Source organism: Abrus precatorius, unplaced genomic scaffold (genome assembly GCF_003935025.1).
Source record: "Abrus precatorius isolate BTA unplaced genomic scaffold, Abrus_2018 Scaffold6, whole genome shotgun sequence".
Lineage (NCBI taxonomy): Eukaryota > Viridiplantae > Streptophyta > Magnoliopsida > Fabales > Fabaceae > Abrus > Abrus precatorius.
In genome coordinates, this window is record NW_020874406.1 from 21,729,952 (window position 1) to 21,747,843 (window position 17,892).

At 30.1% G+C, this 17,892-nt stretch overlaps 2 protein-coding genes across 2 annotated transcripts; both read right to left on the reverse strand.

Annotated features, from left to right (window-relative positions):
- Positions 1 to 3,330: 3,330 nt before the first annotated feature.
- LOC113868493 (extracellular ribonuclease LE-like) lies at positions 3,331 to 5,797 on the reverse strand. Its single transcript, XM_027504120.1, has 4 exons — positions 5,520 to 5,797; positions 5,281 to 5,436; positions 4,003 to 4,201; positions 3,331 to 3,744 (listed from the first exon to the last, which is right to left on the reverse strand). Exons 1-4 carry the CDS (start codon positions 5,622 to 5,624, stop codon positions 3,521 to 3,523), a joined length of 684 nt encoding a protein of 227 aa, XP_027359921.1. The 5' UTR covers positions 5,625 to 5,797; the 3' UTR covers positions 3,331 to 3,520.
- Positions 5,798 to 9,578: 3,781 nt separating this feature from the next.
- LOC113868492 (pentatricopeptide repeat-containing protein At2g02980, chloroplastic) lies at positions 9,579 to 11,891 on the reverse strand. The gene has a single exon (XM_027504119.1). It carries the CDS (start codon positions 11,763 to 11,765, stop codon positions 9,939 to 9,941), a length of 1,827 nt encoding a protein of 608 aa, XP_027359920.1. The 5' UTR covers positions 11,766 to 11,891; the 3' UTR covers positions 9,579 to 9,938.
- Positions 11,892 to 17,892: the final 6,001 nt, after the last annotated feature.

Sequence of the window (17,892 nt, forward strand, 5' to 3'; positions counted from 1 at the left end):
ATGTGCTCAATGAATTTTGCATGGCTTATGGTCTTAAAATAAATGATAGTAAATCCTCTGTTTTTTTCTTAGCAAATAATGACCCTGTTATATCCCAATCCATTAGTGACTGTCTAGGGATTCCTGTGACTAAGGATCTTGGTAAATATTTGGGCATTCCTATTTGTCATCACCGTCCCTCTAAGAACCACTACTCTTATATCCTGGATAGAATTAGGAAAAAACTTTCTCTTTGAAAAATGAATTCCCTTTTCATGGCAGGGAGGATAATCCTTGTCCAATCTTGTCTCATGAGTATCCCGACTTACACAATGCAAACTCAATTAATCCCCTCTTTTGTCTGCCAGGAAATTGATAGGATTTGTAAGAGTTTTATTTAGGGATCTTTAGGGGCTAAGAAGTGTCATCTTGTGAGTTAGAATACTATTTGTACACCCAAATCTGAAGGAGGTCTTGATTTAAAGGATTTGCACACTCTAAATAGGACTTATCTGATGAAACTTTGGTGGAGGTTGATAACCTCTCCTTCTTCGTTATGGGCCCAAGTTCTTTGTGATAAATATAAGTATAATGTGAGTCAGAATCCTGAGGCTAAGATAGGCCTCCAATCTTCTCATCTGTGGAGAAGCTTAGGGTCTGTTTGGAAAATGTTTTCACAAGGAATTGGTTGGGTTATTGGTGATGGAATGACTGCAAGTTTTTGGTCTGATAATTGGTGTCATAAAACTTGTATTTTATCTAATTATAGTACTGTTTCCCTTTCCTCTTTAGACCAGAAAACCCTTATTGCTTCTTTTTCCAGGAATGGGGTCTGGGATTAGGAGAAGCTTACTGTTGTTCTCCCTGATGAGATCTGCAGATTGGTGGCTAATAGTAACTCTTCTTTCTATTATAAGGGTCCTGATTCTATTTTTTGAAATTTAACTAATAATGGTATTTTTTTCTCTCAAATCTGCATATTCTTTGTTTTCTTGTTCTAATAATATCTCTGTTAGTAGCCAAAATTTGTTTAAAGCTATGTGGAATTGGGAAGGTCCTCCCAAAGTTAGAATTTTTCTTTGGAAACTTGCTCACAATAGATTGCTCACTAATGTTGAAAGATTCAAGCGAGGTATGTCATCCTCTCCCCTTTGCACTAGATGTTTTGATGATGAGGAATCTGTTATTCATGTGGTTCGAGACTATGATTTTGCAAAGGCTGTTTGGGATTATTTTATTTTTACTAATCAATGGGTTACTTTCTTTAGTAGTGGTATTTCTGATTGGTTAAGCCTTAATCTCTCTAACCAGAATCTCAATCAATTTCCCAATTGGAATACTTTATTTGGGTTTATTGTGTGGAATCTTTGGAAAGATAGAAATAGTTTTGTATTTAATAACCTTTCAGCCCATTCTCAAGTCCTTATTCAGAGAATTCTCTCTGACTTTAGTGCCTATACAAGTTGTCATGGTGTTCTGACTGGGTCTTTTTTTAACCAGGTTAAGGATCAGGTTTGCAATAAATGGATTCCTCCCCCTGCTCATCAGTGGAAGTTTAATGTGGATGGGGCTGTCTCTCTGTCTAGTAATACTGCTGCTTGTGGGGGTCTAATCAGAAACGCTCAAGGCCTTTTCATTGCTGGTTTTAGCCAGAAGTTGGACCCTTGTTCTCCTGTGGAAGCTGAACTCTGGGGTATTTTGATCGGGTTGGAGCTTGTTTCTAAGTATGACATTAATATAATCTGGATTGAAAGTGATGCTAAGGAAGCTTTGACCCTCATCCTCAATGTTCAGAATGTTGCCCACCCTCTGTATGATCTTATTAACAGAATTAGAAAGGCAATTCAGCCTATTTAATTTATTAGATTTAGTCATGTTTATCGAGATACAAATCAAAGTGCAGATCATTTAGCTAAGTTAGGCCTAGATGATTCTTTGTTATCTCCCTGTATTATTTCTGCTCCTTTTTCCCTCCTCCCTTTCCTTTGTCTTGATTCTCTGGGAAGGTGATCTCCTAGGTTAGATCACTAATTTTGTTTTTTTGCGTCTGGGCTTTTAGCCCCTTTAATTAGCAAAAAAAAAAATTTATTAAAATTTATTAAAAAATTATGGAAATAAATTATTGTAATTAAGATATATTATCTTTATTGATATGTATATCAAAACAAAAGATTTAAAAATTAAATTTTAGTTAATATTTAATAAGATTATAATGATCTTAAATTTTAATTTATTTGAAAAAATATTTAATTTGATATAGAAAAATTATAAATCAAATTAAAATTAAAATATATAATAGAAAATAAATTAATACAATTAATCAAAATAAAATTAATTAAATCAATGTAATAGAAGTAATGTAGTTTTATAAAAAAATGTGAATAGGTCCTAATAAAATTAGACAAAATTAATATTTTTATCTGTTAATTTTAAGATACATTTTGATTTTGTTCTCTAATTTTTTTTACTTTAATTTTTACAAAAATTTTAAATAAGTCAATTTTTTGTTAAAAATTCTAACTCTGTTAAAAAATTTTGTTATTTTGTATCATATACATTTTGTGTGCTTTTATCGTCTTTCTTCTTAAATCTTTGACCTTATTTTTTATATTTTTTTTATTTCATCTTTGTCTTCTTATACTTTAAATTTCATCTCCATACTACTAACGTCAAGCACTCCCACTTAAATTACAAATCATAAACAAATTACTTAAAGATCTAAAAGGAAAAACAATAAATGTAAGCATAGTACACATGACACAAAAAAATACAATTTTTAAAAGGAGTTTAAAGAAAAATAACTTTTTGAAACTTTTGTAAAAATTAGAGTACAATAGAAAAAAGTTAAAGAATAAAATTAAAATTTACTTTAAATTAACGGATGAAAATACTAATTTTACTATAAAATCATGAATAACTTTTAAAAAATATTTTGTTTAAGAATGTATAATTTAATTTTTAATACAGGAATAAATTTTCAGTGACATATGTTCATTTTTAAAACATCAACTTTTTTTATTTCAAATGTAGTGTTCATTTCACAAGAGACGTGTAGTCATGCTGTACAAACAAAATATTAATTTAGTTCATCTTATGTTGCATCTTAATTTGAAGGATTAGTTTTAAAAGACAGGTAATTCAATTGATAAAATTACAATAACAAGGTGTAATCTTAACATGTCTTTTCATTCATGATCTGAAAAGATAAAATAACCAACTGTTATAGTACTTATCCCTACCTGTTCTCAGCTGCATATTTTAACTCAACTTGGAAAACAAATTGCACTATTGTTGGCTATAATTTGCATATAACATTTTATTGAATAAAGCATTTTCAATTGACCACTACTGGACATGAAAAGGACAATAACATGTAATCAAATATCATTACATTAACTGGAAAATAAACTTGAAAACTTCCACAAATTCTAAGAAATCATTAGGGTGCTTTAAAATCATATATTTACAATAATGATATTAAATATTGTAGCTTTTTTATTGATCTACATTCACATTTCATAATTCATTTTCAAACCCATGACTAAAAAGATGGGAACTCAATATTTGAGCCACATTTGCCCCTGGGGAACACAGGACACTCAATGAGATCTGACCCAGAAGTGTTGACACACAAGTAAACTTGATATAGCTGGCTGTTACCGGATGAGTCCACATTGCACTCAATGAATGGAGTATACCCAATTGCATCCTTTATAGCCCCTTTGATGCTGCTCAAGCTATAGGATCCCCCACCTGCCTTTATTCCTGACACAAACAAATGGCATAACTCAGCATGCAATTTAACTAAAAATATTTGTTTATTATATAAAGATTTCTAGTATGAGTTTGATTATAAAATCCGTTAAAATAAATTAGAAAAATTATTTTTATAAATCTCCTGTAATAATGTGTAAAGCATAATATTGTTTAAGGTTGAAGCAATTTAGTAAAAGCATATTGTTATCAGACCATGAAAATAATGTACAAAAACAACAAATTAATTAACCAAATTTTATTATATACCTGCACTTGTAAGAGCTTGAAGGAGATTGGCCTTGTGTTTAAGGTTGAGAGCTGCTTCAAAATAGTCATGTTGCTTAAGGATTGACTCTGAGCAAGTGCCATGTTTGTCCCATTCATGGGTCCAGAATTGTATTCCATCACCACTTGGGCATGCCAGTGTGGGCCAATCATTTTGCAAATTGCTAATGAGATCAGATATCTGTCATCATATACAAAGACAAATTAGTGGTAAATTAATCATCATAGAAACATAATACTTTTGGGATTAAAATATATTTAGATTCCGGTTTAAGGTTAAAACTAGAAAAATTCTGCATCAAGAAATTCAAACAATACATTGTTCTTAATTAATGCTCTTTTGCTATTGGGTGGGTTCCACTATTTAAAAACTAGACTGTGTCATTTAGTTAGGTGTATGGATCAATAATAGGCTTGGATTAGGTGTGGCCATATTTAGTGTAATCACTACGGTTATTAAATTACAACCCTTGAATGAACATCAAACAATTCACATTCATCCAAGTCCTTTATTCTTTAAAACATCAATTTAGAATTCCAATCCTTCGATTTTCATCCAATAATTGTATGAGTACCTCAAATTGTGACGGCACCTAATTTGAATTCGTGTCTCACCATGATCTTTAGTCCCCTTAATATAAAAATAACATTTTAAAAAAATAATAAATAGGAGAAAGGGTATTTCTTTTTTTAAAAAAAAGAAAAAATATCAATCACATATATTTTTTTATGGAAAATGATCGTTAGTACGAATTCTCTTGCACGAAAGTCATATACGACAAATGTGATATGATTTTCACCACATCCCCTACTTTCATTTATCCTATAAAATATAAAAGAATTAATTCGTATAAATTTTATATGAAGATTTTCCATACTTATAGATAAAGAAAATTACAAAACGAGATGATTTCGACTCACATAATCAGAAAACGTGTGTTAGAAGTGTTTGTTTTGCATGAAAAGAGTTACAAGCTGACATCCTCTTTTTCAACAAAAAGTTGAACTTGAGAAAGCGTTTGTCTAGTGAAGGGACAAAAAGGCAATCATATTTTATGAGTTTTACAATGATTATGGGGCCGAAAGTCCTTTTGATTCAAAGAAGTGCTTGGATGTATTAACAAATTATGTTGGACCTTGTCCAATTATGATTGGCAAAATGATGAACTTGGGATATGAGAATGACAAGGTTAATAAAATAACAACTTTGCAGACACAAGATCAAATAAATTTTTTTCAATATGAGCAGAATAAAAGTACCTCAGATTGCTGAAAAGGGTTGTTAGGATCACAGTTAGATGGGTATGAGCCATCATTGTAATTTGGCCAAAGACCATGAATGCCAAAATCTGCAGCAGGTTTACCTGTTGTGGGGTAGCAACAACTCTTCTGTGTGTCACAGTATGATCCTGGCCACTGCAAATGCAAAATTCCAATGATTTAATTAAGAGACTCTTCATAATGATCAAATCATGATATTTCACTGAAATTTATATTACCTGCTGAACAAAGTAGAAGAAATCAAAGTCCTGTGAAGCACAGAGAACTGTTAAACAGTGCAGCAGCAGAAGAAGCTTAATGAAAATTGATCCCTTATAATCCATTTTTGCCTCTCTTTTCTTCTTGAAAGAGTTTATGGGATGACTAAGGAGTGTGAATTTTATAGTTTTGAGTTTGAGGAATGGTTTTGAGGATTGATGATGAATTTATAGACAAAAAAGGGAAAGGTAAGAAACTAAGAAAAAGTATCATAACAGCATATACTCATCCCTCTTATGTCTCACTGCCTTATGATATTGTTTGCATGTGTAACTGCTGCAGAAGAATGGTGACATGTCGGCCAACTTCTTTTTTCATTATTTAATTTATTGATATGATTTCTTTTGGATTTGAAAGTATTTAATTATTTCTTAGAATGAGCAACAATGTATCATGTAAATACAATCTTCATTTGAAGTGTGAAAATATTTTCTATTATTAACTCTTATATTATAAATTTGATTCTAAATTTTGAATTAATTTTTATATTATAAATTTTAATTTCTATTTTTTAATGTTAGAAATATTTTATTTTATTTATTTATTTATTCGACATGTGACCTTATAAGTATTTATTTTAATATTAAAAAAATTTTAAATTGTTAAGTTTTTAAAATTTTCCTTTCATGTTTATATTTTCCTCTGACACTTTTTTTTTATTTAACACATGTTCTTTGTTTTTTCAACAACTTTAAATTATTAATTATTTTTAAATTCCCTTTTAAATTAAGATACTTTTATATTAAAATTTCCTTTCACATCAAGATTTTAAATTCCTAAATCACAACTCAATTACTTTTCATTTTTATATTTAGTTTTTTCACAAATATTAATTAGTATACTCTAAAATTAATTCCTTTTATTTTTAATTTATCCTTTTTCCCTAAATCGAAACTACTTAGTTTTTAACTTAATTAAAAAAAAACTTATGCAATGGATAAGATACTTGTTAGTTTTTATATTAGTATATTTAATACTTTATAAATAAAATATTAAATAAAAAATAATTTAATATTTCATTCATTTAACAAATAAATAATTATTAAAAACTTAAATTACTCACTTCAAGATATGACATTTTCATGGAATCTAATTAGCTGTAAAGTAATGGGAGGAGGATTTCTTTCGGTACAATAATGATAAATAAAATTTGTTTTACCAAAAAAACTGTTTGTTTTTTATACGATATTAAATGGAAGATTATTATCTGATTGTGTGGGTTTTTTTGTTTTACCAAAAAACCATTTTTTAATATAAAAAATGTTATAAAAAAGTAATTTTGTTTTCGATTTTGATAACATTTATAACAAGTTTAGTTCATATCTGGATAAAAAACTAAAATAATATTATAAAAATCATATTTGTATCATACTTTCCCGTTGATAAATGATATAAATATGTATGTTTGTAAACACATTAAAAATTTTTAAAATCTGAATTTATTGTAGAACAAATTTAAAATAAATGCAAATTTATATGCAATATAATAAAATAAAATCGATCATATTAAAAAAATATTAAAGTAAAGGGCAAAAAACTAAAGGAAAAATAAGTTACTAACCACGTAGGTGCTGACATGTAAAATAACATAACAGAAAGAAATAGTATTTCGTCAATATTACAAGGGAAAGTCTCTTCTTTTTAAAAATAAAAATAAAAAATTAGAAAAAATAAAAATAAAAAGGTTAAAACTAGCTAGTGTGACTTGGTCAAGTATTTAGTTGCACGTTATGTGCTTGAAGATAACGGTCACTAAAGAGAATTCAAACAAATTAATGCATTCAAAATTCAAAGCAAAATAGGGACATTAACTTTCTAATATATTCTTAATTATTAGTTAAAATTTATTAAAAATTATATAAATTTTAAGTCTTTCATATTTGTAAATTAATATTTTCTATCATATTTTTATAATTTTTAATAAATTTTAAATGATAATTTAAAATGTTTAAAATTTGTGTTAAATAATATTTTTCAACTTAAAAAAACTGCCACTGTACATTAACATCCTTCACAATTCTATTTATTTAAAAAAAAAAAAAGAAATCATGAATGACATAAATAAAATACTTTTTATTATTAAATATGTAGATTAATCTAAATTTATTTTAAATTAATTAATAATCTTGAAATCAAATTTAAAAAATATAATGATATTAAATACTCTAAAGTGTTGTAGTTTACAGTAATTTTATTCGAATAAGATTATCTATAGAGTATACATGTAGTTTAAATAAAAAATTTATAAAATACTTTTTCCCATGATTAAATTACACTTATGCTACGTTTGAATCAAAATATATGAGTGAAATATTTAAATTTTAACTAACTTTCTCATATTTTAACTCACACTCTTTGCCATAAAATGCATAAATAACACATTTAAATCTTAAATAGCATTGTTGTTTGCATATAAAAGTTATATAACTTATTTTGAGAACAAATTTATAGGAGTAATATGATCTTTTAGTTTTTTCAATTGCATCATTTATCTTTACATTTTCACCATAACCTTAAAATTCCATTATAAAAAAACTTTAAATTTATTGCTGTTTATTTTATTTATCTCTATTTTATTTTAATTTTTTATTTCACTTTATCGTCTAAACAAAGTCTTAATTAAAAAAAATTCATGTGCCACCGCCAAAGTGTCTAGTAGTTTATTTTTCTATTTTTATTTTAGAAAGACAAATTTTGTTCATTGCTTAGATGGAACTTTCTACATGCACACAACGTTTCAGTGTGTGAAAATTTCATCTATAATAATATAAAACTTAATTTTTTAATATTATTTTGCGTTCCACATAGAGAAAACTTGCTATAAATCTGGTCAAAACTAGCTCAAACTAAAAAATATATATAACATTCATGTTTTTTAATAAATTGTTTAAACAATTTGGTCAAAAGTCTAACTTGCAAAACTTTTTTCAGTGCTTTCATGAGAGCTAATAAGGTTGGTAGAATGGCGTGGAGAACGGATTGTTCATAATTTGTAGTTATGGCTGAAACTAAATAAAGGGCCAGCAATGTTCATACAGGAAGTTTCTGACATTGAAGTTGATGTTTATTTGTTTCCATTCAATTATTTAATTTTTGTTAAATCTTTAATGCAGATTTTGTAGGTGTGTGTTCACATGGGAAATTGATGCTATTGGAGAAGAGGGATTTAATTTTATCTCTTTAATTTGACTTATTTGTAATTTTAGTTTCTTAATTTTTTCAATTAATTTATTTCTTTTACTTCTAACATTATGAAAAGTTAGTTTATTCATTTTTTTTAATTTAAATTTTTCACTTATTTTTTATCTAAATATTTGTGTGATTTATGATAAATTTATTATAAAAAATAATTTAAAATGTTTTTAAAAATTAGTGAATTTTTAACAAAAATTGAAGGACTTTTAAGATATGGAATTGTGGTTTGAAAAAAGAATTTTTTTTTAATTAGTTCAATTTCATAATATTTTGAGTAAAAGAAATGAGAATGTAGGTATTTTAGATGAAAATTTTGACAAAAATTAACTTTGCGTGATTTTTAAAATAGAAATAATTTGGCTGTTAATTCTTTTTTTACAAAATCACATAATTTAATTAGCTAAAAAAAATTAAAAATTAAAAATTCAGATATGAAAAACTAAATGAACCAAAAATGTAGTTAAAAAAGAATATATTGGTCTATCATTCAAAGATATGACTATTGTCACATGTAGGTATCTATTGTCATTTTTATTAAATGATTTTTTTATCTAAAATGACTTTTTTTTTTCCTCATGTAGTATAAAAATAATATTTTAGACAAAAATCACAATAAGAGTGATAATGGACACCTCCAATAACCCAAATGAATGAAAATAGTAGATACCAAAATCTTTTTCAAACTAATTTGATACACTTTATTCAAACTATCAAAATGAGAAAAAGTTTAGGAGAAAGAGAATTTGCTTGATTTCGACGTCCAAGCCATGATACAAGTCCGAGAGACCATGAAAGTATTAACTGAGCAATGTCTTACCAGTGAATCTTCTATAATAATAAATTAAACACACGGTTAATGCAGCATACAAAGTATATTGTATTACTTACAGTTTAAATTCCAGGGCCACCAGCATATATCTACTATCACAAGGTCAAATATACATGTTCTTATTTACGTAAATAAACTTCAATGACAAAAAATATCAGCAATATAATGAGCTATATACCACGGTAGTAATTGATACAAGCATGGACTATGTAACTATGAAACATTCCCAAGATTACAGGAACAAACCTTTTTTTCTGGGTTGCACACAGTGTCTGTTCACTTAATTCTGTGGCAATAAATAGACCAGTTTTCTAAATTTTGATTAAAAAAATGAATATTGGGTCAATAAACTCCACTACCAGTAATCCCCACAGGAGCATTTCCCATCTTTGAAATGATGAAATCGCTGGACATCTCTCAGAATAATTTGCCTACCAAAGATCAATGATATAAATTTAGCAGCATTATGGCAATCACCACAGACTCTAAGGTTCTTGACCACACGAATTGTCGTTCCGGGGGGAGTATTCAGAAGACCAAAAGTAATGGCCAATTTCTCACTGTGATATCTAAGAATAATTTCTTTCTCTTCTTCTTCTATGTCTGCATAAAAGACCAGAGATGTGTCAGGTACATACCCAGCCAGCTTCAATTCCTTTACCAACTCATCAAGAGCTCCGTGCAATTTGGTAGAAGTGGAATGAACTCCATCCCCAGCAAAGAATTCATGCACAACATTGTTGACCTCTATTGAGCTACAGCCAGGGATTTTTGCTGCTCCTTTGTCTATCATCATTTTCCTCAAGTAATTCACATCATCCCATCTTCCATGTCTCGCACACAAGTTTGACAAAATGACATAATCCCCACCATGGGAATCATCCAATTCAATGATTCTCTGCATTACTTGTTTTCCCATTTCAATATTGCCATGACTGCTACAAGCAGATAGCAATGTCCGCCAAAAAATTGGTGTTGGCTTAATTGGCAACTCATCTATGAATCTATAGGCTTCTTCCAAGTGCCCAGCTCGACCAAGCAAATCCACCATACACCCGTAATGCTTGATACTAGGAACAATTCCATACTCATGAGTCATACTATGGAAGTACTCATTACCTTCCTCAACCAATCCATTGTGACTACATGCATACAATATACCAATAAAAGTTATCTCATCAGGCTGCACTTTTGCAGCCTTCATTTCTTCCAACATGGATATGGCTTGTGAACCATGCCCATGTGTTGCATAAGCAACAATCATTGCCGACCATGCCTGAGTGTCTCTCCTAGGCATGTCCCTAAACACAGAAACGGCATCATCCAAACTCCCACATTTAGCGTACATATCTATTAGTGCAGTATTCACCTTTACATATTGATCAAACCCATTCTTCTTGACATACTCATGGATCCACCTTCCCAAGTCCAACGACCCTAGCAATGCACAGGATGAAAGCGCAACAAGCATGGTCACATCAGTTGGCTTAAGACCACTCTCTTGCAATTCTCTAAACAAAGCTAAGGCCTCATTGGGCTGACTACTCCGAGCATAACTCGTGATGATTGCATTATAAGCGACAACACAAGGCTCGTCAATCTTATCAAAGACCCTTCTAGCAGCATCCATGTCATTGCAGGCAGTGTACATGTTTATGAGTGTTGGACGCACATACACATTATCACTGACTCCGAGTTTAACAGCAAGGCAATGCAGTTGTTTACCTTCCTGAAGTGCCTTGATCCTTGCACAAGCCTTGAGAAGAGAGGAGAAAGAGTAATCATCTGGAAGGAGGCCATAGTGAAACACTCGAGAAAACAAAATAATTGCTCTAACTGGCTCATTAAATCGTGCATACCCACGTGCCATGGTGTTGAAAACGACAATGTCTGGTTGAGGAATTTGATCAAACATTTGGTGGGCGTGGTCCATTGAAGCCGTTGTAGGGTTGGAAGTGCAGAAATTTATAAGCTTTGTGAGGACAGTGGTGTTGTTATGAAGGTGGGTTTTGATGGTGTAAGCTTGAATTTGCTTGAGCTCTCTAAGAGAGGTGCATTTGGGTATGAGAGAAAGAAGGGAAGGTAATGGTTCATGTGCGAGTGAAGTGGCTTCGTGTTTTGGGGCTTCTGTGTTGGGTTTTGTGGGAGAAAATGAAGTGAGTTGGAGAATGGTTGATGCCATTGTTGTGACTAACAAAAGTTAAACTGTGTTTGATAATTCAGACATGACATGAATGAAACAGAGGAAGACAAGAGAAGGAACGAAACGAGTGGATACAGTTGCTGGTCTGGATTGAACCGGCCGGTTCGGCTGAAACGCTTTGAAGCTGATTCTTTTTTATTTATTTATTTATGTGCTTTTTGGTGGGCAATTCGAATCAAGTAAAATAAAATAAAATTATTTTTTAATATTTAATATAATTACATTTATTGATACTCAAACATGAAATCTCATGTTATTGTTAAGTTATAATATTTTTTTACCAGTTAATTTACTTGCTTGGTCATTGAAGTAGATTCCTTTTTTTTTAAATCTCATTTTATTTATTTCTTTTTTCTTATTAAAAAAGTCCGATTTTTAAAAATATTCTAAATTGTGTTTAGTTCAATAAATCTAAAATAGGCCGAGCTTAAATCATGTCATTGCCTATTATTGCATACATACAATAAAATGTTTACGTAATTTTAATGACATATTTTTTGTTGTCCCATTCTATTTAATAAGAAAAATAAAAATAAATAAGAGATAAAAATAAAGATAAATATATACAATATTAAATATAATATTAATTATTTAATCAAATGATGGGGTTGTAAACACAGCTGATAATTTGAATGACACTTCTTGACCTTCAATTTTAAAATCTTTGTCTTATTGTTGCATTAAAAACCTAAGTACTCTCTTCCTTTTTCCTCCGAGTGAGAATAAAAGATGAAATATATAAAAATACATGTTTCCTTAACTATGATATTACAAATTTATCTTTGGGTCATTTTTATATAATACACTCCTAAAAGGTTTAAGCTATGTTATATAATAAGCTTTTTCTATTATACTCTTCAAGAGTTTAAGCTATATTTTGTAAAAACTTATAATTTGTAATTAAAAAATTACCTAAAGTCTATAAATTATAAATTATAATTAAATTATGAAACTAGCTAAGTTATATCCAATTTATAATTCCTTTAGGAAGAACCCCCTTTTATTTATTGTTTTTTTAATTAACAAGTTATACTTATTTTTTTAGTTTAATTAACGTAAAATAGGTCAAGCTTAAATCTTGTCATTGTTTATTACTGCATATATACAATGGAAACAATTGTATATTTTTTATTGAATAATTTTGTCATTTCATTTTAATTTTGAGGGAGAAGTAATTTTGAGACGAATATATATATATATATATATATAAACTCGTATAGATAAAAAAAATTACAATAATAAATGTGATATCAATTGCTTAATCAAATGATGGAATTATAAACATGATGCAAAAAATTTGAATGGCATTACTTGGCTTTCACTTTTGAAATATACTTTTTCATTTAAAACTTAAAATAAGTTGCGAAATAAAAAGGACTAATGGAAGAAGATTAAATGGTTCACCAAACAAAATAAGTGTTGTTCAATTAAAATAACTTGAGTCGATTTAAATTATACATTATTGGTTCTCTTTAAAAAACAAATAAATAACAAATAGTACATTGAATTAATTAATGGCCTTTTTGATTAATCAATCAATATATCTAAATCATGTTGTTAATATATTAAAAAAAAAACACGTTATCCAAAACACAACGCCAAAAATAGTTATCCAAAATAATTTTTAAATCCTCTTTGGCCTTTTCTTTGTTATTATTATTGTATTACCTAACAATACATGTCATAAGTAAGAAATTTTTTAAATTTTTTATTTAATTTTGCTAAAATTTAAAAAATAAGTTGCTTCTAATTTCTTTTAATATATTAATTTTTCTAATTTAAAAATTTCTTTAAATCCACAACCAATGTAATAATATTACACTATTATCATAATATTGAATGGAGAGTGGGACATTCCCTTGCTCGACTTCTCATTTTTGTTCCTCGGAGTCTCCCATTAGGGTTGCTTCCTTTTTATTATATTTTTCAGATATTTATTTGTTTGTCCTCACGTCACCAACCACCTTTGCTCCCTCTGTCTCGTTAGTTCAGTTCCATTTTTCTACCTCAACAAGACAAAATGGAACACCACAATAAAATGTACTTTTTTTCCCTGCTGTGTTACTGTGCAGGTCCATATCCATGTATTCTCCTGAGTTTCATTAATTTTTCTGCTGTTACTGTTTTTTTTATCTAATGTCTTGCATTAAATTTATTTTTTGGGTCCCCACTTGCATTTTTTCACTGCTTTGCAGAAATGTGCCATTTTTATGGTCCTTGAAGTATATATATACATGAGATGAGTAGTGCTAAAATTCACAGAGCAACTTTTGGCATTGTGTGGATTTTGGGAATGTTTGGTTGCATGAAAAAGCCTCATTGGGTGCTTCTTTCTTGCTTTGAATTTGACTTCTGGCTATAAAGTTTGAAACTTTCACGGAATATTATTTATGTACTTGAAGGAGGTCCAAAATTTTATTTTTTGTGGGACTGCTGGCACCCATTTTCATGTACCGTTTATGTTCTTTTTCTCTGGATTCACCAAGATTCAGCCTTACCACGTAGGATGTGACCAAGTGGGTGTCTGGTTCTGTAACAAACTAAGTGATGTGCTAACTAGTTTTTCCTTGTGAATACATGCACAACATTTTTCTTTTGGCTGAACTCAATGTGATCCATCTTAACGAAAAGACATGGTTGATGTATATATCTATGCGTGTATTTAGATAGATAGATGATAGGGAGTGTATTGCATGAAAGGTATATATATATATAGAAGTTATTGGAATGGCCAGTGTCAACTTGAGCATTGTTTGTCTTGTACTTGGATGTTTATCTACTTTTGTATTTACCGAGCCTTTTTGTTTGGTGTAGAAACATATGATTGCAAGCTGTAAATATAGTGTTTATGTTGGAGTCCCATTGCTGCTCAAATCATTGGAAGATCACGATTATGCAAAGTAAGCAACTTAAACATGGTCAACAAGAAAAGGGGTTTAGGAATTTTCATGAGAACTTTGATCTGAATGTTACTGCTCAAGAGCTGGGTGCAGCAGCCTGATTTGCAGTGGGAATTATTAGAAAACCGCTATTGCCAATATAGTGTACTGTCTAGAACGATGGTGAATCGTGTAGATAGCCATAGTGTGGAGGCCCAACAACAAGGAGAAGAGGTATCTCGGACAAAGGCTTTTGAAGGGTGTGTTGATCACTTGTTGATTCTTGCACAATCTGCTGAGATAGTAGCTCAATCTGAAGATCTTTTGGCTGGGATGCATACAAATAACCAAAATAAAGGTGAATCTTGATAGTGTAAAAATATCGAATTATTTATGATCAACTTCCTTTAGTATTTGGGTAATGTTGTGTCCTTTTTCATCAATTCAGACTTACCCACTGACCCGGTTGATAATATGTCACAGCAATATTTTAGCAATATAGCTGCTGATGGTTAGTGATGTACCGTTATTCAATTTTCACATGCCTTCTTGTGAACTTTAGAATGCCAATGAGAATAATTTGATAACTGTATTTGTATTGTTTTGTTTATAGATCAGGAATGCTCTCAATCACTACTTGATAGATTGTCGGTGGTTTCTCACGTAAGTAGTCAATGGTGCGAACTTTTTTATGAAGTAACAAGACCCCGCCTAACTCAAATTCGGAGGCAAGCTAGATGTAAATATCTTATATTGGATCAAGAGAGGGCTAAGGATAACCACTGCAAACATATGCAAGGAAAAACTATCCGCCTCAACCAATTAAAGCATCAAGCTAGGTGTAAAAGTAAGAATAATTTGTCGCCACAAATGATCACTGGTCCCAAAAATGAGCAGTCAGAAGGTAGAATATTTCGATTGAGTCAGATGAAGCATCAAGCTCGGTCAAAAGGAAAGTATGCAGTAAAATATGGCACTGAAGAGCATATGGATGAGAGTCTTCATCACAATGGATTTAAAGGTGAATAATGAGGAAACTAATAATGGGAAGAGAGGGGCAATTCTTTAACTTGACTCAATTTGTATACATTGAATACTTATATTTTTCACCAGATATCCTTAAAACAGTTTAGTTTTTATAGAAGAAACATGGAAAATTTGTTGGAGAACCTATTTGTACTTCAAATTAACTGAGTTGGAGCAGAAAGCAAATGCTTTTTCATTAAAATTTGTATTGGTGCCGTTTGCCAACCTATGATTAACCTGTTGTTATTATGATTGTTACAGATAATAATGAAAAAGTGATTGCAAGGCAATTTGTGAAGAAAGATTTCTCTAAAAGGGGTAAGGTTATACCTTCCATAAGTATCGTTAATATATAACAAGATTAATCCTATGAATCCTGATGCTTGATTTTGTTTGTCCTGTCTCTGTTACTTAATAGAGGAAACATAAGTTGATGCTAAGTAATATGCAGTATAGTTGATTGATAGTTTTCTGCAGTTATGTAATGCCTCCATGAAAGCACATACTGACATTTTTTTTCGATGGACAGTTTTCTTAATCTTGCACGTGTCCAGTTAAGAGGTTTGTTTTCTTATAGTATATTAGACAAAGGTTTTGGCCATTACTAAGAATTTGCATTGCATATACTAGAAGTCATTAGTGCTTATGACAAAATGTGGAGTATTAGCATACAAATTTTAAATGACATGTTTCTTAAAATTTTACTGCACAAGTCAGTATCAAATTAAAATATAGCACGCACTTATTAGTCATTAGTTTCTTGATGAACTTTTGTTTTGGGGTTGGTAAATAGATTGAGGTAACTTCTGGAAAGTGTCATGACAATACCCAGTCTAATGTTGACTTGATTGTTATGATCCTGCAATGATACAAATCTTTATCTGTCAATATAGCAATTGATATTGACATTCATGCTATTTGGATTTATCTGCAAGATTCTTATCCTTCTTTTGAAAGTATGTCTGCACATAATTTTTACAGAGGAGCCAGTCAATCATCTGTTGGTATGATTTTATATATTTCTATATATTGTACATGATATATTAAAAGAAAACCTTAAAATTCTAGTTTTAAAATATAAATGAATTTCTTCATAAAGATATAGCTAGGATTTGGTGTTATGATCTTCTTACCTAATATATAAAAGTAAAGCTATAAGCAATTTCTATATTACTTTGACTTCTGTTGTGTTTGTACATTAGTTTCTTATTGTACTAGGCATTGTCCTATGTACAATACTTGGTCATCAACATCTTTATGTTTCTAGTTATAAAATGTAGTGTAACTGCTTATGTAGAAAGTAAGATTGACCTTTTCTAGGGTATTTAGCACGAACAATTTTTGGCTGACTACTTAAATGATCATTCATCAATTTGCTGCAGTGAGGTGGGATAATGAAAATCTTAAGGAACATCAACACACTGCAAGGCGATTAAAGGCGTTTCAGACTAAAAATCTGAGGCAACAGTTAAGGAAAGAGTGTAAAAGAAATTATGCCAATACGAGATTGCATGCAATGACGAGCCTGATTGGGTTTACAAGTATGAACAATTCACAATGGTTGTCAAATAGTGCAACATTACTGAAAGATAATGATTTACTTCCATGTTCGCACGAGCTACCTGAAAATTCTGCATGTACTGGAAAGTTAAGAGCAAATTTTGGTTCTGAGAAACTTCAAGGATATCTTAGATCCAATGAATTATCGGCATTTCAAAGCAAATCACTTCAGCATATTCCAAATCGACTTCCAATGCAGAACAATCGACTTTCGTTCACCAGATTACCAAATAGCATAATCCAGCAATGTGATACAAATATGGGGTGGATGCCATATATGCACCATATGCAGCTAAAGGAATATCACCGGGTTGTTGCACGCCAGCATAGAGCAGAGCGGATTGAAGAGAAAAGAGCATTGAAGAAAAGGAAAAAACACTCAAAATATCCTGCTCTAGGTAAGACAATCTAGGATAGAGTTGTATTGGGTACCGTTGGAAAAGGATAAGAAATTTCAGTAATTGCATAATTATTTGATTCATGAAGCTTGGAGATAGACATTGTGATATATTTTTTCAATTCATGTTAATATATGTGATGATTCTTATTCTTGTGAAGCAATTGGATGTTCATGCTGGTTGCTGCGCAGATGAAATTGATGGTCATCATGTCCCTATTGGCAAATCAATGCATGACTTTTA